At 41.3% G+C, this 23,944-nt stretch overlaps 1 protein-coding gene across 2 annotated transcripts in view; it reads right to left on the reverse strand.

Moving 5' to 3' along the window:
* RTN4IP1 (reticulon 4 interacting protein 1) overlaps nt 1–23,944 on the reverse strand; it is a 48,162-nt gene that overhangs the window by 13,179 nt on the left and 11,039 nt on the right. For both annotated transcript variants that reach the window (XM_073893723.1, XM_025863362.2), the window contains 3 exons: nt 14,041–14,089; nt 7,617–7,753; nt 3,332–3,515 (listed from right to left, as the gene is read on the reverse strand). In XM_073893723.1, coding sequence (XP_073749824.1) covers nt 3,332–3,515; nt 7,617–7,753; nt 14,041–14,089 — 370 coding nt within the window. The remainder of the gene's footprint in view (nt 1–3,331; nt 3,516–7,616; nt 7,754–14,040; nt 14,090–23,944) is intronic.

Below are 23,944 nucleotides of genomic sequence, written 5' to 3' on the forward strand. Positions count from 1 at the left end.
ATTGTGAATGACAAGCAAGTAAGTACAGGAAAGCTTAAATGATAGTCTAAATAGTCTTACACATTCAATTTCTTCCCTAGGAGAAATTAGAGGCTGAGACCTCCAGGCTTTCTCTCCTAGAGTTTAAATGAAGCTCAGAGGCACCAGAGAAGAGTTTTTAAACCTAATTCAAGAATGCTTAGGGGGCAGTAAGGCACCAAAATATGATCTTAGACAAGAAATCCAATTACAGATTTTTTTTTTCCTGGAATAGAGTCGCTTTAAGGGCAAAACAAAGTGTAAAGTTCCTTATGCATCATGGGTGGGTCTTCCCCCTACAGTTATAACAAGTCCCAAGCCACCAAATCTATTATGGGACAATACAGCCCCAGATAAAAATAAGCAAAAATCTTCTACCAAGAGGGTTCATGACCACTTTACCGCCATACCCACTTTCAATTGTTAGTCTTCCTGTCAAAGATAGGGTAGGCCATTGTAAAAGAACGACTTAACTGACATTCTCTATGATACATACCTCAATGACCTGCCCAACTAAACTTCATCAGATGGGAGCTATCCAGAGGTAGCATGGGATTAGCCAGTACCACATGGCCTCCCTCCCTGTACCTTCCTGTCTCACAATCCCTCAGCATGCTTGTCAAGTGCATAAAGTGGTCAAGTGCAATGGAACTCCCCTGCTACTCTAGCTCAGGCACTTAATAGCTGTGTTATTTAGGTCAAGCTACCTCTTTCAGCCATTTTCCTGGCCTAAAGAATGGTGATACCACTACCTTGCTCACAGGCTTATTGGAAGGGTCAAATGAGAAAGAATGCAAAGTGCCTGATAACACAAAGTATCATCCGTATAAATATTTATATGTATTATTCAATAGATACTTATCTAGTGCTGAAGGCAAACTTAAATACTGAGGAAAGGCTGGGGCAATACCAAACCGGAGTTTCGGACAAAACCATGCTGCTTTCTGGGCAGAGCTTTGCAAAGGTTGTACCGGGAATGGCTTCCCGGTTTGGATGAGTGACCTGTAATTTCTTATCTAACCTGGAACAACTGTGGGAGTTAGAGGAGTCATCGTTAACAATTAATCGGGACCACAGCCGCAAACAGAGCCCATCTCACCCTAGAATACGTGTGAGGAGGTTGAGGGCCCTCAGCCCACAGGGTAGCAACGCAGAGCCTGGGCCGGTGTAAGTCTCCAGGTAATTTGCTCTTGGCCCAGAACAGCCTCAACATCTATTCAAACACGAACAATTTTCTATGGGTGTCATAGCAGGAAAGAGGTTGCGGAGCACTCCTCTGGGCAAATGAAGTTAAAAAAACAAAAGGAAAAAAAAAAAGTACCATCTGAAGGCACTGAGGCGTCCCAGGCTGACAGCAGGCCTGGTTAACTACAATCACAAAAGACCTGTCCGTGTACTTCTCCCCACGGCCGGGCCTCAGACAATTAAAACATTCTGGTAACTGTTTAGGGTTTTAAAGAAAAGAACAGCAATGGTCAAAAATCCCATGTCTGTAATTCTTTACAGCATGTTGCCGTGTAAAGTGAAACTTCTTGGTCGGCAACAGGAGAATTTTTATACTCTGCTCTAAGGGGCCTGTGTATTTTTTCCAGGCCATTACAGGACAAAGTAAACCAAAGCAGGCAGGAGTCTGGAGCATTACAATGAGGCTTTAACTGTGCACATTCTCAGAAAGACATCAGAAACTACTTAAAAGGTTTTCACATGGGATTACCACTATCCTCTTTCAAGTAGGAAAGAGAAGATGCCTGTTTTAGTCTCAGAGGACTACTCAGAAGGTTAACTTGTAAGAGGTCTCACTGAAGTACAAACTGTGAAATCATAAAGAAAAGTTAAATTTATATTTTGAAGCACTTGGAAAGCCTGGGTTTTCTGAAAAGAGAAAGAAGAGACAAAGGACAGCTAAGATTCTTTTCTCCACACCAAAGTGCCCTGTGGACACCGTTTCCGGTTGCCGCCTGAATCAGATGAAAATGAAGAACCTCGAGTACAGGCCCTGGTTTGTTCACCTCTAGTAACATGCACACTTCCTAAGAATGGAGCAGTGGTCTCCACTGTCACGGCCTCTTGAATTCCATGAATTTCACCCTCAAAAAGGCCCCAAAGAGAATTTCTAGAAGCAGCAGCAGCTAATCACTGAGCCATTCATTCCATATGTACGGGTCAGTGTTGGTCAGCCTGGCATAATGACTCACAACCTTTTTACCCACTGAAGACTCTTTTACTGTCTTTTGCCTGAATCTGAAGTATTTTGTCTAATTAAAAAAATAGAATTTATCTCTTTTTTTTTTTTGGCCTATCACTTACACCATTTCAACGTTAATACAGATTTCAAGCCAGTGATCTGAGTTACCAAGAGTGAATAACATGAAACGATCTAAGCCTGTCCCCACCGTGAGGACAACAGGCTCTGCAGTTAGGCAGGTGGAGAGCGCACGCTCAGGCTCTGCCGTCAGCCCCGCGACTGCGGCTGTTGTGCGCTCGTCCCCAAGGCCCACCACAGGCCGCCCTTGTTGGGCTGAGTGATGCAGCTCCTTAGGGCTCTGGTAACAGTGGCCCCAGGTAGCAGAGTCAGGCAGACTAATGGAGTCTCAGAAACACCCAGAATACCATCAACAGCTAGAGCAGCTGACTCACATGGGATGCGCCATGCTAGGACAAGTTGATATCATTCTAGAAAAAGCATGATGGTTCTATTTGCCTCTGTGGTCTTACTAAAGTAAGAACACAATTTCCTTCAGGTTTTCGAAATTCAAAAAAATGCCCATGGACCTCTACAGGTCTGAAGGCCCCGGTCTAGAAATCACCGGTGTATCCCAACGCAGCTACCATGAAAACAACCAGCTCCAGCCTGTCTTAATAAAGCTTCTGCCCTCACTACAAGAGCTTGTATGTGTTAAGGCTGGTGAAACAGAGAGAAAACCATCAGGTGTAGGCAAGAAGGAAGATGGAATCAAGAAAGGTAATTGCTAATAATAAAGCTGAACATTTAATAAGTTTTATGTACTAGGCATTGTACCAAATTCTTTACATGGATTATCTCATTTAATCCTTACAACACACAGTAAGGAAGATACCCTATTAGTTTCATCTTAGAGGTCAAGACATTGGGGCTTAGTGACATTAAGTAAGTTGCAAGTTACACGGCTATTAAGTGGAGACCAGAACTTGAATCTGGTCAGTGTGTGAAGGCAGAGTCCTGCAGCCACTGTGCCATGCTGCCTCCAAGACAAAAGAAACTGGCTAGGTGGGAACCAAATTCCAGAAGCAGGAGGCACCTGCTTTCTCTCACCCACCATGACTTCCTCCCTACCTTCAGTGCCTTAGAACCCACGGTGACTCCTGTCTGCAGCATGCCGTCCGCGATGCCCAGTCGGTCCATGTTCAGGAGAAAAGGGGTCACCAAAGTCACATATGTGGCTCCTGACCATTTCTTAAGAAAATTTAGAGCCCATGTTTCAGTGGATCCACCAACATTATCAAGAATGAAATCAAACCTAGACAGAAAAAAAAAAATCAAATCAAAACATCCTTGTCCATCTTTACATAAGGCTCCAATTCCCCTTCCTTCCCGTCGACAGTCAGCGATCGGGTTTGTTTCAACGACCGCTCACTAACCACGCAGCACCGTGCCATCCAGCAGAGGGGTGCTTGCTTTGACCAAGGGGAAAAAGGGCACTCCCACTCACCCACGCTGGCTTTTCTCCAAAATACGTCAAATGTGACTCATTTTTTGGTCATAAAATCGTATCATTTTTCTAATACTTTAAGAATGACTTAAGTGGTTCTCAACCGAGGGCAATTTTGGTCCCCAGGGGACATACTAGGCAATGTTTGGAGACATTCTTAGTTGTCACAATTGGGAGAGGTGTTGGGAAAGGACTACTGGCATCTGGAGGCCAGGGATGATGTTTATACACAGAATGCACAAAACAGCCCCTCACAACAAAAAACTATCCAGTCCAAAATGTCCATATCGTTCAAAAACCAAGCTTGCCAAGGTTGAGACACCCTGACCTCAGCTTTATGGAAAACTGCAAAGCTATCTATCCAATACAAGTCGAAGTATTCTTTAGTGCACTTGAATACTTGAAAGAAAAGTATAAAAGCTTTTCACCCATACAATGATTTGCTTTTATTCCCTCCATAACCAGAACTGCTTGTAGAAGCATCCTCTTCATCTGGAATTTACTCCTACTTTTTGGCTTCACAGACAGCATCAGGACAACGTATAGAGAAATCAACAATCTGCTCTCAGTCTTCAATTCTGCTCTAACATGCCCTCAAAACCCAGTCCTATGAACTGAGGAACTAAGACACACAACTCCTTAAATCCGATCTAAACCTGCTGTAATCACTGCATTCCACTTATAAGGGATAAAACCCAAGAATGCTTTTAAATATTTTTGTAAACAAATATCTATTTAGAAAATGCATGCTTAGGGAGCCTGGGTGGCTCAGTCGGTTGTCTCAGGTCATGATCCCAGGGTCCTGGGATGGAGCCCTGAGTTGGGCTCTCTGCTCAGCGGGAAGCCTGCATCTCCCTCTGCCCCTCTCCCCACTCCCCCTGCTTGTGGGCATGTGCTCTCTCTCAAATGGCAAAGAAAGGAAAAAGGAAAAAGGGGGGGGAGGGAGGAGAGGGGAGAGGAAAGGAAGAAAGAAAGAAAAAGAAAGAAAATGCGTGCTTATCAGTTAAGCAAGTTAATAAATGAATTCTGTTTCGGTAAATCCTTTTTCCCTTCTAAATTCATCAAACATCAAAACTTCTAAAATCAGCTTTGGCCAAATTTGTGGATCTTGAGCCTGCGTTTCACGGAACAAAACTGCAGAAGGACAAATAAAAACTGAAGGAAAGGAGAATGACCTTACTGGATGACTACTCTTCTCATTAGAAAAGTACAGAAAATTATTTTTATCCGTTTAAGTTTCTATTTCATTCCCAAGTTTTGAATAAACAAACACGATGATACTTAATTTAAATAAAACTTACAGGCGGCCTGGTATTCTAGAACAGGCACTGCCTGAAAGAGAAGACAGGCTGTAGACTCAGCTCTTCCACTAATGCTTAAGTGGCATGACCGTGAGCTTGCAAAAACTCCTGAGTCTTCTGCCCCTTACTTTCTCAACGATAACATGACCAAGTTGGACCGAAGGATTTCAAAGCCCTTTCCTGCAGTAATATTCTAAGATTCAAATCTAAAAAGCTGCTATTGGAAAGGAGAAGTAAATGTATTCTCGGTGGATTCAGAGGCCAAACCCCAGGCAAAGGTTACAAAGATCAACTGTAACTGAAGTGGTCAAAAATAAATAAATAAAAGTAACAGCCTGGCGTCTGCAGCTAGAGAGATTCCCCTAACAGGAAAGAGTGAGCAAAAGCTGCAAGACCACGGCGAGAGAGGCAGAGGGGCAAACTGTAGCATATTTCTGGGGGCCAGCCTGAGTATGTTTCAGCTTTCCATCGGTCAGGGTCTCTGTTCTCTGGTGACAAATTCCAGACACGCATAAAACTTAAGGTAGATAGAGAGGAATGGGTTGGCCTCGGCCTCAGTCTCATGCTGCTATTCCTAGCAGCAGCAGAAGACAGGAGATGAACTGAAACTCCACTATCTAGAAGCCAGCTGTCACAGGCCCAGAAAGATGGGGTCCTGATGCACAGGCAGGAAATAGCTGACGACATTTCTGCAAGGGACAATGGGATTCCTCAATCCCTTCGGGTTCCTGCCACGGGGGTTTTATATTTGCTGTTATCTTGACCCGAACAAGTGCTCTTCTCCTAGATTCCCTCAATCATGCATTAAACAAATTTTTATCGAGCACCTACCATATGTTACTACACTGTTCCAGGTGGAGGGATACAGCAGGGAACCGAAAGAAAAAAAAAATCCCATTCTCCCGGCTTGCTCTGCAAACCTTTTGCTCCAGTGCCCCAGAGGCCTTCTTAAACCAGCCCCCCCTTTTTAAAGATTTTATTTATTTATTTGTGTGTGTGTGTGTGTGTGTGTGTGTGTGTGTGTGTGTGTGTGAGAGAGAGAGAGAGAGAGAGAGAGGCAGGCAGAGGGAGAGGGAGAAGCAGGCTCCCCGCTGAGCAAGCAGCCCGATGCGGGGCTCGATCCAGGACCCTGGGATCATGACCCAAGCCAAAGGCAGACACTTAACTGGTTGAGGCAACCAGGCGTCCCTTAAACCCCCCTTTTAAAACATCCTCCCCCCATTTTTTTTACTCTTTTCCCTATATCAGTGTTCTTGAGAGCACTTATCACTGACACACCCCTGACTAGAATGGAAGCCCCATGGAAGGAGCAGGGAGGTTGGGGGGCGGGGGGGTTCTGTCTTGTTCAGCAGCATAGCTGCATGGTATGTTTGTAACCCTGCCTGGCAGGGCGAGTGCGGCAGAGTTGAAGGAATAGGGATTTGCCAGCTCCTTGGGGCTGCACTGCCATAGCACTGTTGGGAGTGGGTACTGCTGGCTAAGAAAGGCTAGGTAGTGTCCAATGGGGGCTCCCCTCTGTTTTCGTTTTTTTTTAAACCCATGAAAATACAATCAACCCATTAATAGGTTCTAACTGCACAATACCAGTTATACACAGATTTTTTTTCAATACACACAACACATACTGTAAATATATTTTCCTTATGATTCTCTTAGTAACATTTTTTCTCTAGTTTATTCTAAAAATGCAGAATATATATAACATACAAAATATGTGTTAATGGACTGATTATGTTATTGGTAAGGCTTCTGGTCAACAGTAGACTATTTAGTAATTAAGTGTTGGGAAAGTCAAAAGTTATAGGCAGATTTTCGCCTACATGGTGGTGCCATGTAGGGTTAGGTGCCCCTAACCCCCACGCTGTTCAGGGGTCAAGTGTATACTTCTACTCAAAGTGGGCAAGAATAACTGGCTTCTGAAAACGAACAGAAAAAGGGAAAAACCTTTGAAAAAGCAGCAAAACATCTTTCCAAACACTCCTCAGTTGTGTTCTCAGCTGCAGTTCTGTCTTGGCTGGATGAAGACCAGATTAATAAGCACCCTCTCTATTTCTGCCCAAAGCACAGTAAGAAGCAACAGGGTCTGAATGAATCACTGAGTCTGCTCCTGTTTGGTACATGAAACCAAACCACAGCCTGGCATTCGGATTCACTGAGAACATCCGCAGTGTTCTGATTACCAATATTTCTACTGACTTTGTTTCTCTGATGCCCTTGTTAAGCCCAAACACTGAAAGCATAAGTTTAGTGCTAATCAAGTATTTTCATCCACTGCTCTATTTGTTCCTGTGGTGACAGAGGCCATCAAATAGACCTCACCTTCCAATTTTGTCTTCAGATCTCTTACAAATCAACAATAAGTTAACTTAAAAATTAACAAAAGACCATGCAAGCAAAATATTTTCCTCAGTACATACCATATCATGTCACTGTGCTGGATGAACATCTGAATTCAAACAGAAACCACCCCAAATGACTCTTTATGGGGTATTTTTATAGATTCTTTTTTAAGTTTCCAAAGTGATTACAAAGTCATCAAACCATTCAGACCTGCACGATCAATTGTCCTTTTCCCACCTCCCAATGTGAACAATGTCCTAATACATACGGTTTTAAAGATTTCAGCTGCTCTTCCACATTTCCAGATTTGTAATCAATTACATCATCTGCCCCGAGCTTTCTTACAAGTTCACTGGCATCCTGAGAGCAAACTGCTGTCACATTAGCACCCCATGCTTTCATTACCTGTCCAAAAAAAAAAAAAAAAAAAGAGGGGGAAAGTAGAAAAACCCACTGCGTGTTTTAAAAATAGTTGGCACCCATGTGTACATTTGTCAGACTCTTCTGGAGAGAACTCCAAGTGCTTCGTCTTAACAAGAACTCCAGGAAGCCACCTGTCAGAGAGCTAGTAAAAATGATTAAACTTTGATTCACCAAGAATAAAAATAGGAGGTCTTTTAAGTCTCTCTTTACACAATAAGCTCCTCTTCTAGCCCTTCACTTTCTTATAATTTATTTGTGAAGAATCCAGGCCATGTGACCCACACAGTCTCCCAGAGTCTGGGATTTCTGACCGCACACTCAGGGGGCAATTCCACAGGCTTCTTGTCCAGTGATTTCTGTTTCAATCTCCTTACCAGACTACAGATAGTGTGTAGCAAAATCGCAGGAGGCACATAATGTCTGGTCATTGCTCTTAAGATCTTAGCAGCTGTTTTAATGGTGGTTGCAAAACAGTGATATTCTAATTCTTTTTTTCATTTGTAGTTGAAATACTTTTATAAAGAAACACCTCTCCTCATATATTATTTTGCTTATTCAGGTGTACAATCCATATAGGAAAGGCAAGATGAATAACTGTTTCCCCTTTACCAGTTTATAAAATAAATTGGTTCCCTATCATTTTCCAAAAGTGACTTTTTTTAGGTTTTTACTTGTCAGAGAGAGAGAGAGCGCGCACACATTCATGAGTAGGGGGAGGGACATAGGGAGAAGGTAGCAGACTCCACGCTGAGCAAAGAGCCCAATGTGGGACTCGATCCCAGGATCCTGGGATCATGACCTGAGCCAAAGGCAGATGCTTGACTGAGCGACCCAGGCGTCCCCAAAAGTGACCATTTCTTAAAAAAAAATATATGAACTCATGGATTTAAATGTATTTGAAGGTTTTTAATCCATTGTATTACTATTATTGAAGCTCAGATTGTCACATCTTTGAGAGTTTCTTCAAGTTGGCTCCTAAGTCTCCTTGATACGACTCAAGTAGTCTTTGAGGTTTTCTTGCTATTTAATATGTTCTCGGCTCATTCTTGTACATTTTGTGCCCTAGATCTAGAATCTGCCATTTCTCCAAGAAGTCCCACCTTCTTTTAGTGATGAATTATCCATCAAGATATAGCTTTACATACACAAAGTATCTCTTGAGTTCATATCGATACTTCCAATTCGAATTTAAGACTACAAAGCTTTTACTTAACTTCTTTCCTGCTACCTCTGTATCTCCTTCCTTCCACACCTAAAATCCTGGCTGTCAGAGATACAGGGGGTGACAGAATTAAAATATGCTATAAATATCCATCTGTTTTATTGTATATAACAATATATATATTGTATATATATTGTATATAACACACAGAATAGCCTCTGAATACTAACATTATTAGTATTAATACTACAGAGCTGATTAATGAAAGCATTAGAATTTTAACTATGCTCTCCCAGTTTTCCCCCGCTTTTAATAAATAGTTGTGCTGTATTTACCTTGTCAGAGGATCTGGCTGTTACGCATTGTACTCTCTTTCTAAGCCCTTGGTTTTAGTTCTACAGATAAATTTACACTTAACATTTACCACCAGCCCTTAATGGGATGTCTCTCCAGTCATTCTGGTTGTCAGAAGCTCATGCTCTCGTACATTTCTCAGAAAAGGATAAGAACATATTCCCCGAGTTCTTACAAGTTATTAGCAGTTCGTACGTGACCTTATACATGACGGCCAGTTTTGCTGTATATAAAATTAGTATAGTCTTAGTATACTCTTGGTGGAGTGTCTTAAATATGTTACTCCATTTTCCCCCTGGCCTTACAGCACTGCTGTCAAAGAGTCTGATGTTAATCTAATTTTACTTCTAAGTCACACAATTTTTTTTTAAGTGTCCCAAGGATTTTTTTCTTTTTTTCAAGTAGGCTCCATGCCCAGTGTGGAGCCCAACATGGGGCTCGATCTCACGACCCTGAGATCAAAACCTGAGCTGAGATCACTCAACCGACTGAGCCACCCAGGAGCCCCTTTTTCTTTTTCTTTGAAAGCTGGTAATTTTACTAACTAGGGTTTTCCTTGATATTGCTCAATCTAGGTCCATGTTCTTAGATAAGCACTGTGGTCATCTAATATGTAGTTTCAAATCTTTTAATTTCAAGAAAATAGGGAATTTTCTTGAATTATAGATTTTAGTATTTGTTCTGTTCCCTTGTTTTGGTTTTCCTCTTCAGAGCCTCTTACTACCTATATATCAATCTTCTTTCCTGACTTCAATATCTGGTATTTCCTCTTGAATCTGTTTTTCTTGGTTTCTTTTGTAATTTAAAATTTTTCCTATTTATACATCCTACTACTATTTAGGGCAGCATTATGTGTTCTGTTTATTTGCTATTGAATTCCTTCTAGTTTAGTCTTCATTGCTAAATAATTTTTTTTGTTTACTTTAACATTTTTTTGAGTATTCCCAATTCAGTTTTATTTTGTTTTGTTTTTCATGTCTTGTATACTTTTAATTTTTAAACTTATTTTGAAATTGTAGGTACACTTGGGGATGCCTGACTGGCACAGTCAGTAAAGCATGTGACTCTTCATCTCAGGGTTGTGAGTTCAAAACCCATATTGGGTGTGGAGATGACTTAAAAAAAATTAGAAATTATAAGTTACATTTGATCTGTCTTAGTGGGCATGTTTTCTGATATGTTATCATCTGTAGATATGTTATTCTACTCTTTATTCTCATAATAACTTTGTATGAGATCTAACCTTGATACTTGTCTATTACTATTTTATTTTATTAAAATGTTTTTGTTAAAATATAACCCACAGATAAGTGCATGGAATATAAACCTATTACAAAGCAAACAGTATTATAAGCATCACTCTAGATTAAAAGCTAGAACACGCGCCATATTCCTGAGCATCCTTACTTTCCCCTTCCTAATCAAAGCTCCCTCACTCCTTTAGAAGTAACACCACCATCCGGACCATTACATGACCCTTTTTGCCGCCACCTCACTCCTTTAAAAAAAAAAAAAATGTTTACTCGCTAGGTAGGCATCCTTAAACACTATTCTTTAGTTTCACCTGTTCTTGAATGTCATTAAATGGAATCATATAGTCTGACTTCTTTCACTAATATTCTGCCCATGAGATTCATGTACCTTATTGTGTGCAACTAGTTTGTTTTCATGACTATATAATATGACAGTGTAAGAATATAACACAATTTATTTGTCCATTTCATTGCTGATGAACATTTGAGTTGTTTCCACTGGCAGATGACATCTCTAATCTGGTACATATCTTTTGGCAAACATGCATGTTAACTGTGCAAATAATTATAGGGTATATTCATAAAAGTAGAACTGTTGGGTTGCCACAGGGCAATTCCTATTCAGATTTAGTAGACGGTACCACATGATTTCCTAAGTGCTTGTACCAATTTACACTCTAACCAACAGGATATGGTATTTTTCTTTTCCTCCCACCCTCCCTCCTTTTATTTTCCATTTAGTCATTCATTAACCTACATTTGCTCAGTATCTGGACTAGGCCCTGGGTGTCTTAGTCTGGGCCGCACTAACAAAATACCAGATTGGGTAGCTTATAAACAAAAATCTATTTCTCACAGTTCTAGAGGCTGGAAATCTGAGATCAAGGCATCAGCATGGTCACATTCTGTTGACAGCCTTCTTCCTGATTCATAGCCAGTGCTTTCTGTGTCCTCAATATGGTGGAAAGGCTATGGAGCTCTGCTGGACCTCTTTTATAAGGGCATTAATGTCATTCATGAAGGCAGAGCCCTCATGACCTAATCATCTCCCAAAGGCCCTCCTCCCTCCTATCACCACATTGAGGATTAGGACTTCAACACAGGAATTTAGGAGGGATACAAACATTTAGACCATAGCAGTATCTAATGATGAACTGAAAAGACGTCAAGATGTGTGTGCATCCCCTAGGAGTCCTCTCCCACTTCCCCTAATTTAGTTAGCAGGTAGATGGAAAACTCCAGCACTATCTGGGTCCTCAAAGGATCCGAGATGGGGTCTGGGTGGGAGATCATAGCACCCAAAGTCTCCCTCCTGGAGAGTGATGTGGCAGAGCCTCTGAGTATGCTCACTAGGCCCATATTGCAGAAAGGGCCTCTCCCTGCATATCAAGGAGGCTTAATCAAGCCCCCTCCCCCAGAAGTCAGTTAAAAAACATTCAACCATAATGGGAACCACCACTAGTGCCATCCCGTTTCTGGAAGCTAAGGGCACTGTTTTGTTTTCTTGTTTGAGGTAAAATTCATATAAAAACTTAAAATTCAACATTTCATCAATTTTAAAGTGTACAATTCATTATGTACATCACAATGTTGTGCAACCACCACCACCGTCTAATTCTAGAATGTTTTCTTCACCTCAAAAATAAACCCCATGCCCATTAAGCATCATTCCCCCTTTCTTTCTCCCCCAGCTCCTGGCAATCACCAATCTGCTTTCCATCTCTGTGGATTTGCTTCTTCCAGACAGGATGTAAATGGAATCATACAAAATGTGACTTTTGTGTCTGGATTCTTTCACTTAGCATGTTTTGAAGGTTTCTCAATGTTGTATCACGCACCAGAACTTCATTCTTTTTCATGGCTGAATAAGATTTCACTAATGCACAAACCACATTTTGTTCATTCATCAGTTGACAGACATTAGGGTTGCTTGCACTCTTTGGCTACCAGGAATACAGACACTGCTATGAGTATCTGTGTACCAGTTTTTGTCTGAACATGCTTTCATTTCTCTTAGGTATATACCTACGAACGAACGGGATTGCCCAGTCATACGGTAATCCTATGTTTAGCATTTTCAGGAACTGCCAGACTGTCTTCCATAGCAGCTGCAGCATTTTACATTCCCACTAGTGTGGATGAGCGGTTCAGTTTCTCTACATCCTGGTCAACATTGTTATTTTCCATTTTCTTTCTTTCTTTTTGTTTTTTTAATAGCCATCCTGGTAGGTGTGAAGTGACATCTCACTAAGGTTTCGATTTGCATTTCTTTAATGAATAATGATGCTGAATATCTTTCTGTGGGCTTATTGGCCATTTGTATATTTTCTCTGAAAAAAAGTCTATTCAAGTCCCTTGCTAAATTTTTAATTGGGTTGTCGTGTGTTAAGTTGTAAGAATTCTTACATTTTCTGGATGTTATTAGAGAAATGATTTGCAAAGATTTGCTCCCTGTGTGTCATCTTTTTCCTTTTTTTAAAAAATATTTTATTACCTTTTTCCTTTCTTGATGGTGTCTTTTGATGCACAGAAGCTTTTAATTTTGATGAAGTCCAATTTATCTTTTTACTTCTGTTGCTTGTGCTTTTGATGTCATACCTAAAAATCTGTTGCCAAATCCAAGGTCATGAAGATTTACTCATTTTCTTCTAGAAGTTTGATAGTTTTAGCTCTTATATTTAGGTCTTTGACCCAGGTTTAGTTTTCACATAGAATGTGAGGTAGGGGTCCAACGTCATTCTTTTGCATAGAGATACCTAGTTGTTTCAGCACCATTAATTAAATTAAAAAGATTATTCTTTTCCCTATTTAATGGTCTTGCCATCCTAGTCAAAAAAAAAAAATCAACTGGCCATAGGTGTATGGTTTTATTTCTGGATGCTCACTTCTATTTCATTGATCTATATGTTCATCTTTATGCCAGTATCACAGTGTTTTGATTACTGTAGTTTTATATTATGTTTTAAGATCGAGAAATATGCATCCTCCAACTTTGTTCTTTTTAAAGACTGTTTGTCAACTGGGGGTCTCCTGCAATTCCATATGCATTTTAGGATCAGCTTGTTCACTTATGCAAAAAAGGCAATTGTCATTTTGATAGGATTACACTGAATCTGTAGATCACATTGGGGGAATAGTGCCATCTTTACAGTATTTTGGCCACTGCATTTCTATATACATTTTAGAATCAGCTTATTCATTTCTACCAAATTGCAAATTGCCATCTCCCTGCACTGTCCCCAGCCTTCCTCTCTAAAAGCTTTCCTACATTTGCTAAAGAGGATATCCACAAACTAACTCATATATTAAACCACTGGAAAGGTTAATGCTTCCTTCTATGTTAGGAAGTTTCCTTCTTAGAAGTGTAAGCTGAAATTACAATGAATTTACTGAACCTAGCTTTCTCTCAGCTTTTAAGAAAAAATAATTTCTAATATGTGAATTTATAAATTCATGGAAATACTCTTTCTAGTCAGAAGATTTTTAAAAAGCTGTCTTACCTGTATAGCAAAAGTACCAACTCCACCTGAAGCACCCAAGATTAAAACACTGCAATGCAAAAGAAACTACAATTAATGAAAATATTAGGTCAACATAACTGGATAAATAAGAGGTTTTCAACATGAGCTGGCTCAAAGATAAATAATCCCAAAAGCAAATAATCATTCATCTTCCTAAGATTATATTACACAAGGATTTTCATCTTAGGTTCACCAAGAATCTATAAATGCTTAAACATTCTATGAACTCTTTACCAAGAATACCAAATACCAAAAATACCAACATATTGCTTTTTTTTTTTTTTTTTTTAAAGTCACGCAGACGGTTCTTGGTAACATCTGCCTTACAATTTTTCCAGGCTAAAATTACCATAGCTTTCTCTATAGGAGGGAGCTTTGGGATCTTTTTTAGTGTGTTACAGTAGATTCAGTAGCTCTCTAAGAAAAATCACATTCCCGACCACATTCCTGCCAAAGTGGAATAAATGTCTTTTGTTCAGACATGTCCCGACAAGCTCATCAACTTTCATAAATGGAAATCAATCTTATCCTCAATTTGGCTTCCTGTTAAAGCAGATGAATCTGTCCTATCAGCACAAACAACCTTGGGCTCCAGGTTTTTACTACGTCTGCTTCCTGTGGCCTTCTTGTCCCTCTAGACCAAGGGTGTTCAGCTTGGAGTTTACAGATGAGTTGGGGTGTGGTGCATAGGGGTGTGAACCCTCTGAAATTGTGAACTGACTCTGATAAGATGCAAAATTTGGTGGGATTCTGCAGGCATGCGCTGGGGAGGAGAGGGATCTAGACTGATTTTCCCAAAAAAGTATGTGACCCAAAAGACAATCACTAGTCAAGAATCAATGTTTTACGTATTCTTACATTTTCTTCTTGAATGAAGCTAGAGCACCAGAGAATTGCGTATTTGAACTGTTCAGTTTCAGGGCCCTAGAAAATCGTTTGTATTGAACTGCACTTTGGTGTTATGCTACCCACCCAGAATGGGGGACATTATTAAAAGTGTTTGATGTTTGGGGCGCCTGGGTGGCTCAGTTGGTTGAGCGACTGCCTTCGGCTCGGGTCATGATCCTGGAGTCCTGGGATCCAGTCCCGCGTCGGGCTCCCTGCTCGGCGGGGAGTCTGCTTCTCCCTCTGACCCTCTTCCCTCTCGTGCTCTCTGTCTCTCATTCTTTCTCTCTCAAATAAATAAATAAAATATTAAAAAAAAAAAAAAAGTGTTTGATGTTTGATACCACATTAGCTAAGGAGATACTGTTGAGAGAATTCTTCATTTGCTTTTTAAGTATGCACAGAAAAACTTTTCTAAAGACTACATGGTGGGAGTAGCTGAGCTTCTATTTATCTGTTACTGCAAACTTCATAGCTGCTGGCTGTGGGTCCCCCTCTCCCCCCTTCCCTCCCTCTCTGCCCCCATCTCCACAGGTCTGTACCTCAGTCACTCTACTCCAGCCACACTGGCCTCCCCTGATGCTCCCAGAACGTGCGAGACAAGTCTTCCATGTCAGGGCCTTTTCAGAGGGACGTCCTTTGTCTGATTTGCTGTTCCTCACATATCCTCAAGGCTCTCTCCCTCACTCTGTCTGCACTCTCCACCTTACCTTCAGTTCCATTTTTATTGCCACTGATACCGTCTAACAGCCTATATCATTTTACTGTTTTGGGTGTTTGGAATCCATGCCTCTCCCACTGCCCTTAACACGCCAGTCTTGGGTTCCCATCAGCTCAGTCCCAACCCAAAATGACTTCCTCTCTCTCAGCTCCAGTTTCGCCAAATATGTGGGTCCCTCTTTGATTTAGTGGCTAGAAAGTGCAGAGAATTTTGCCACCTATCGCTAGCAAGTGAAGAGAACCTCGGGACATGCATTCGGTCTACAATCTTAACCCTCATTTCATTTTGTGTTCTTCTCTCTTACCCCAATCACACAGAAGGCTGGTTTTCACCCTTTAGATCTTAAAAATTACTACTAAAATTTCTGAGCCAGCCATTCCCTTTGAAATTAATACCACTAAATGTAATTAAAACAAGTCTCCTTGTAAACTGTGTTCCTTCCAGAAAAATTACTTTTAATTTTTGAAGAATTATAAATTGCACAGAATGGAAAAAAATTTAAAGATGAACTCCTCTAAAATCCTTCAATTCATACTCTAATAGCTTGAGTACTTCCTAAGTGGGGCGGTAGAGGGTAGAAAGCATTAAAATTGCCTCCCAGGGGGCATCTGGGTGGCTCAGTCAGTTAAGCATCTGCCTTCGGCTCAGGTCATGATCTCAGGGTCCTGGGATCGAGCCCTGCATCGGGCTCCACACTGAGCGGAGAGTCTACTGCTCCCTCTGCCCCTCCCCTTGTTCATGTTCTCTCTCTCTGCCTCCCTCCCTCCTCCCCCCTCCCTCAAATAAACAAAATCTTAAAAAAAATTTTTTTAATTCATCCAGGAAATATTCTACTCTTATTCTGGCCCATTCCTATTTATAGAAATGTAACAAGTCAAACACTCATTTAAATCCTTCACAATCTAATCTTTATCTCAACTCTGATGTCTCACCACTTTCTGAAAAGAACTCTCCATCTCAGTCACCCCGGCCCCCTCGCTCTTATGCCCAAGTCTTGTGCACATCGGCCCATTCCTCAGGCCCTCAGATGCCTTCGCTGCCTGCTGGATGTCTCCAGCCCTTGAAGCCAAGTCCCAGCTTTCCTGCACAACACGCCTAAGAGCACGCCAAACCGGGTATCAATGCCACACGTTTGGCATTTGCCACGTTGTTAACTCTCATGCGTACACTTGCGTCCCAAGCTATTCTGGAAGGCTTCGAGGGCAGAAACCTTAGGCCCAGGACTAGGCACACTACCCTGGATGTAGCAGATAGCTGATGTTTCTTGACTTTAACAGTCATCCGAATCAGCATCGTATCCTGCAACCAAGACAACAACTGCTACTAGCTCAAGTGAGGGAATCAGCCGGCTATTTGGGAGCCTCATTAAAATTTCCTCCAATGAAGAAACACTTGAAATTCATGTCTCCTTCTCCCCCTGGGAAGGCTGGATGAAGAGGATACCAAATATAATGGCTGCTTAAGGATCCAACTGCCAGATACATCTCCAACCTTATTGTTGTCAGTTCTTCACTTCCCCATAACTCTTGATCCAAAGCAGTCTTATTCCTCCAAATAAAAAAGCAAAAATGTTTCACAGCAGTGCTTGGCAGAAGGAATGGTTCTACAACAGTAGCTTCAGTTCCTGATGGCGCCACTTGATGGCGCCCCCAAGTGCAAAAGGGGCAAGGAGCAGGCCCACTGAAGTACCGCATACAGTCAGTCGGCTTGTAAAGACCTGGAGACGCGTTCTTCTCTGGTCCTGCAAACTCCGTGTTTTGTGCAGATTCAACCAGGGCCTGCACTCGTCTTCAAAGAAATTCCCCAAAAAAGGACAGCAGGCAAAATGAATTTTCAAGCCAGCAGTAGATGGGTTAGTCCTACATGGTCTGAAGTCCTGTGGCTGAACTAACTATTCTTGTACTCTTCAAAGCACTTCCAATACAAAGGGAAAATAGCGGCTGTTGCTTACCCCCAGTGGCCCTTCACTGAAGTGCTATACAGCAGAAATGCTTTCTACCCAGCTTGCTATAATGGTCACACTGTATATTCAAGCCAAATTGAAGCAGAAGTCTATTTGCTAGAGTGAAGAATATTGCTTATTGTATAGAGCAAGTGCCCAGGAAATACTCTACTTGGAAAAAAAAAAAAAAATCACTGTAATTCAAAATTGCCAAGCTTTTTAATCACGTTCCTCCCTTACTTCCTAAGTTCACATGTGGAGCTCTTTTTGAAATCAGTGGGGTTTGGACTGTAGCAGATATAAAAAATACGGGATAAAGTGTGAATAATTATTACACTGCTTATGCATTTTGAAGCCTTACAGTTTGATTTTCTCTGTCCCTTCTGCCCAATTTCTCAATTCTGCCTAAACATACATTAAGGTACTAACTCAGTGGTGGCTTCTCTTCCATGACTGAGTCACTTTTTACTTAGTATTTGGGCACCTAAGTCCCTCTACAATCACACTGTCAGTATTCCAGCTGTAAGAGGCAAGGCATCAACACCCTGACTGCCTTGCAAAAAAAAAAAAAAAAAAATTATATATATATATATGAAACCTACTACCAAACAGCCTGAGATCCAGAAGTGAGAAATAATCTTTCAAATGTCTATATCCTGGCCTAGCCCCAGAAAGCAGAATGCCAGGGCTGGATATCTAGATACCTGGGTTCTAGTCCCAACTCTCTCACTAACTGAATCTGCAGACCTCATACTCATCTCCTATGAAATGAGGATCACCCTAGGAGTCAGTAAAAAAGAAAACTTAGCATTTTCAATCTTATTTAAGTTATATATACTTTCCCTGTCTTTCTAACATAGAAGTATATGACCTTCATGATTCCCCCCAGACCATGTACTTGTGGGAGGAAAAAAGCCACAATGCATGGAAGGGGCGCCTGGGGGGGCTCAGTCGGTTAAGCATCTGCCTTCAGCTCAGGTCATGATCTCAGGTCCTGGGATCGAACCCTGAGTCTGCTCCCTGCTCAGCAGGGAGTCTGCTTCTCCCTCTCCCTCTGTTTCTCCCCCAACTTGTGCACTCTCTCTCAAATAAAAATCTTAAAAAAAAAAAAAAAGTCCTAATAGCTCAGAAACAAAGATGAGTTAAATATGGCTAACTCTTCCATAAGTAGAAACAAATGGTCTTTAAAAACTAAGGATGATACTGAAAATATGTAATTTCATTTTTTAATTTCTCATACTACTTTTAAATTTGGAAAAAAAAAGGGGGGGTGAAAGATAGCAAAATATAATATGCTAAGTTTACTCCCTAAAGTTGAGTGAGATACTTAATCTGAACAAGTAGAAGAGAACTACAAAACAAATCAACCACACTCAGCCGAGATAGACTGGATTTGTGTGTCCCCTTTTAAGCCTCTGTAATTCATGTAGACATTCCCCAATTTGCAGAAGAGTTCATGTGTGAATTAGTTGTTTGGAACTTTAAACACATTTTCCCATGAAAACAAAGCTATTTATATATGTTGGCTCAGTGCCCAGGGTAGCCATTTACTAAGGTTTAGTTAACCCATAATGGACCAAGAACCTCATACACAGTATAACAATGATGCTGTGAGAAACAAAATTCAGAATTTTAACCAGGAGTACTGGGAACACATCTCCCTGACCAGGACAAACAGTGGGAACCATACCAAATCACCGGTTCCTTCAATGTGGTGTAGAACAGAGAGAAGAAAGGAAGACAGAAGGAAGGAATGTTTATGATGGCAATTACAGGAGGGAAAAGAGAGAGAAGGAGCATAGTCAGATTTACCATGGAGCTGACAGGGTTCAGGACACACCACCCCAAAATATGGCACCTTGGCGTACTGAATATTCTAAGCTAAAGGAAGTTAAACAGCATGTACAGGAAGGACTCCCTGACCGTCTTCCCTGAAGCAGGTCATAAGACCCACAGGTGAGAAGTGTGCTCCTATACCTAGAGGACAGGGACATCCGTATCTCCAAGACAGAAGGGTACAGCCAGGAATCCGAATGAACAGGCCTTGCTAAATTTCCCAGTTGACTATGTTTAGCTCATACCTTCTGATCACTTTTTTTTTTTTTTGGAAGACTCTTCACTCTTCATCAAACAGCATAAAAACACTCAGGCTTAACCACTTCTTTAGATCCTCCTTTCCTTATGAGGGTCTCCCATCACATAAAATTCGTATTAAGGGAGTGCCTGGGTGGCTCAGTCGTTAAGCATCTGCCTTCGGCTCAGGTCATGATCCCAGGGTCCTGGGATTGAGCCCCGTATCAGGCTCCCTGCTCCGCAGGAAGCCTGCTTCTCCCTCTCCCACTCCCCCTGCTTGTGTTCCCTCTCTCGCCGTGTCTCTGTCAAATAAATAAATAAAATCTTTAAAAAAAAAACCTCGTATTAACTAAATTTCTGTGCCTTTGCCTTTTTAATCTTTTGTTACAGGCGATCCAGGCAAGAACTTAGAAGAGTACAGGAAAACCATATTTTCCTTCCAATGAAGCGTAAGCTCCAACCCCTTTACTTACACAAGACCCTGAGAGGAGCCCTAGCAAAATACTTGCGTGAACATAGATTTTTGTAAAATTTGCAAAAGATATGCTAATGAAGGATGGCAGAATATGCTGCCCCAAAATATACCACTTTGGCACAAGGATTATTTTAAGCTGAAGGCAGCTAAGAAGCAGATACAAGAAAGCACTCTGCCCTTCCCCTGTAGCCTAAAGCAGGCCATAAATTGATAAAGGTGTACCTCCTCTCCTAGCTACCAGGAAGGACAAAGGTTAATCCCCAGAGATAACATTAGACCCTTATCAGTGGAAAGGACACCAACTTCAATCTGTGTAACAAATTTTACCATGCATTTCCTGGTAACCTCTTCACAACTGGCCTTCCCTACCTGTTTCTCCTCTTTTGTCTTTAGCCAAAGATGGTATTTTAGCCTGAACTCTATGCTACCCATATGAGTGCATTTTCCCCAGGTATCTCATATACCTGATGTATACATGTTAATAAACTTGTTTGTTTTTCTCGTTAATCTTTTATTACAGAGGTCTTGGAGAATTCAGAAAGGTAGAGGAAAAATGATTTTTCCTTCTCTCTTAACCACAATCAGTAAAATTTCTGTCTCTTTCCATTTCTACACCCTCCATTATGCTTCCCCTCACAACAAGTAACATCAGATTTGGTAGGAGGGAAGCGGAGTTGGAAATACAAATGGTTTGGGTTTAGTGGATAATACTGATGGGGTTCATAGTCCTTTCTCAGTAGAGTTAAGTTATTGCAGACTGTCCTGGCTTAAGAATGCCTTCCAGGAATATTCCTACTTGCCACTAACTTGACACAACAGAGCATCAAGAAATTATTGTCTTATTAGGTAAGACTAAGTATTATGGTACCTAGCACTAGATTATACAGGAAGTGAAGGAGGAAAATGGTTAAGCAAGGTTTGAGATATACAGAACCAGAAGCTCGTCTGTAGAAAATTCTTCCAATTATGAGGCCTGTAAAAACTTACAATATGCCACTAATAAAGTTAATTCGTAGATCAGGACCCACAAAATGGAGGCCACCCCAGTGGCCTGGCCCACACCATAAATCTAAACCCAAGTTGGTCTGCACTTACAAAGAATGCATCACTGTCAAGGAAACCTAACACCAATCACAATCCTCCAGCTCAGCTTTAGCTAGTTTGCCTTACCCTAGAAAACCCGCCCTGCTAGCCTTAAGAGGAAATCACTGCCCTCCTAGGCAATCATACCATTTCCATGCTGCCTCTTCTAATGCCCTATAAAACTCACTCTTGTTCCAACTCCCTCAGGAAGAGTGTTTCATGCCTGTGAGGCACTGTGCTCCACAATCTATGCGTGCTTTTCCCTCAAGTAAAGGATAAATATGTGGTATTATTTTTGACATTTGACACCACCACAGGGAAGACCTCAACCACAAACTAGTAAATGAGGGTTGTCAATTAAAATGCAGAAGTATTTTAGGCCTATTCACTGCAGAAGAAAACCTGAAATTCCTTGAAATCTTACAGCCCCCATATTCAAGGAACTTGGAAGACATTCCCCTCCCCCCACCCCACCCCCGCCCGGTTTGCCAGCCCTCCTAAATTTTACGGGACATGAACAAGGACTCGCACCGTGGAGGGGAAGGCAGCAGAGTTTGGAAACGGTGTCAGGTTTTGGCTGAAGGGAAATGCCAGTTAGCAGACGTTAACAATCCAGAGGAGGAGTCGGCGTGGCAGGCAGGCAGTCTTGTCTTGCACCAGTGGAGTTTAAAATACAAAGGGGATGTCTAACTGAAACTCAGCAGAGAGGCTAGGGTAAGAAACAGATCTGCAAACTACCATAATAGGAACAGAAGCTGGGAGCAGGTGAGAGACCTCTGGGAGACAGAGAGCCGTGATGGAGTGGACACGGGGGGAATGCAACAGTGAAGGGCTGGAGAAAGAGAGAGTCCTCTAAAAATTACAAGAAGTGGTCAAAAAGGCAGAAAAACTAAAGGAGGCTGGTATCCTGAAACCATGGTAAAAGTGAGTCTTAAGTAAGTGGTCAGCAGTGCCATCCATACACTTCAGAGAGGTGAAATGCTAAGAACTGAAAAAGATCACAGGGTTGGCCACTTAGTCAGCTGATGGGGCGGGGGGACGACACGGCACGGCCGCGGCTCACTGGCAAGGCTGGAGGCTAAGTTACAGCGCCCCGAAGAAAAGAGGGCTTTTGAGCTTCACAAGAGAGTACCCGAGTCACCCAGAAAGCTCATCTGTAAACCACAAAGTGCCAGGAAAGAGTTTCCTACTATTCCTTTAACTGAGCCCTCCTGGGGCCCCAGCAAAATCGGTCCAGAAGCGGAGGCAAGACTCATTTGCATCACACTGGCCAGAGTCTCCACCCTCACTCTCTTCCCCCCAGCCATGCGATTTTCTTCCAGCAAGTAAACTGCTGAGGTTTCTTTCTTCTTCCCCTTACCCTTCTAACCATAAGTCAAGTGCAAATGAAAACCTGAAGTCCACAGGGGCGGTGGGAACAGAGAGTGCGGGGAAACAGGTTGGTGGTGGGGTACAGAACAGGCAGAAGGCATCTGAAGGAATGAAGCTGTATTATAATTACCATGTAAGCACAGAGGTTGGGGGAGGGCGGTAAACCCAATAGTTTAAGTTGGAGACTGTCTAATCTTTAACAGAATTAATCAGACACCCAATTTATAATTACGTGACAAAATTTTACTGTCATAAAGGCTAACCTCAAATAAGAAACAGTAAAAAGCATTTCTAAATTCACTGCATTGAGTTTCAAGTATACACAATTTAAAAGTGAAATTTATTTTGTGGAAGAGGAATGTTTCAATTTCTAACACTTTCTAATACTTCTGTCAAACAGAATAAAGTACAACTTTCCCAGTAAAAGATGAATTTCAGGTAGATCATGAAATATTCAAGATGTACCATGAGACTACCAATAAATATAACCATCAGACTAAACTGCTTTCAAAAAATATCTGGCGTAACCACTTTTTAAAACATCTCTACCATCTTGAGAGCCCTATGTTATCTATGTTTTCCAACTTAATAAATCTGAAAGAAACTATGGATGGGCTGGCAAGAAAAAAAATCATTGCATCTGACATTTTCTAGTGATATCCAAGTGTGGGCAAAAATGATCTATTATGTGACATCAATATTAAACTATCACCTTGGTTAACGGATGCTCAGTTATTGCAGGAATACAATTATATAACAAAAAGGGAAAAAGGAAACACATTGAACCCTTACCTTAGAAAGCTTTGTTTTAATTTGAAAAAGCTGTTTGTTATAAAGAAATCCTATAAAATCTTCCACAGTGCTGATGGGTGTTGTTTTTTTTTTTTAAATTAGTTAGAAAAATAGACTATTAGCCCTTGTTAACACTGACCTGCTTTATTGCAGACTAAAACATGCCTTAATGTCAACAGCTGATAGAGAATAATTATGTCTTAGAGAAACCAAAACACGCTCCACCATTCACCATGAATAGTCAAACTGAAAAAAGCCACTTTGGACACTGGAACCTCTGAGTTTATGTATAATAAAATCCCACTTTAGTCATAATTTCTTTTTTTTTCGTGGTAGTCATAATTTCTTCATGCAAAATTTTTTTATAGTAGTTTAAGGTGCTCACACCTCTCATTTGATTCCCACAAATAAGGAACTGGGAAAGGTAGACTATTATTATCACTCATGTGTAATAACCTCAGGAATCAGATTTCCTAGAGCACCGCGGGCCAAAGCTCTCACTTCCACTTGGAACAAAGGCATCCTACAGGTCAGGTGAGAA

Source organism: Callorhinus ursinus, unplaced genomic scaffold (assembly GCF_003265705.2).
Source record: "Callorhinus ursinus isolate GAN/ISIS: 27379988/994484 unplaced genomic scaffold, GSC_fseal_2.0 scaffold6, whole genome shotgun sequence".
NCBI classification, from domain to species: domain Eukaryota; kingdom Metazoa; phylum Chordata; class Mammalia; order Carnivora; family Otariidae; genus Callorhinus; species Callorhinus ursinus.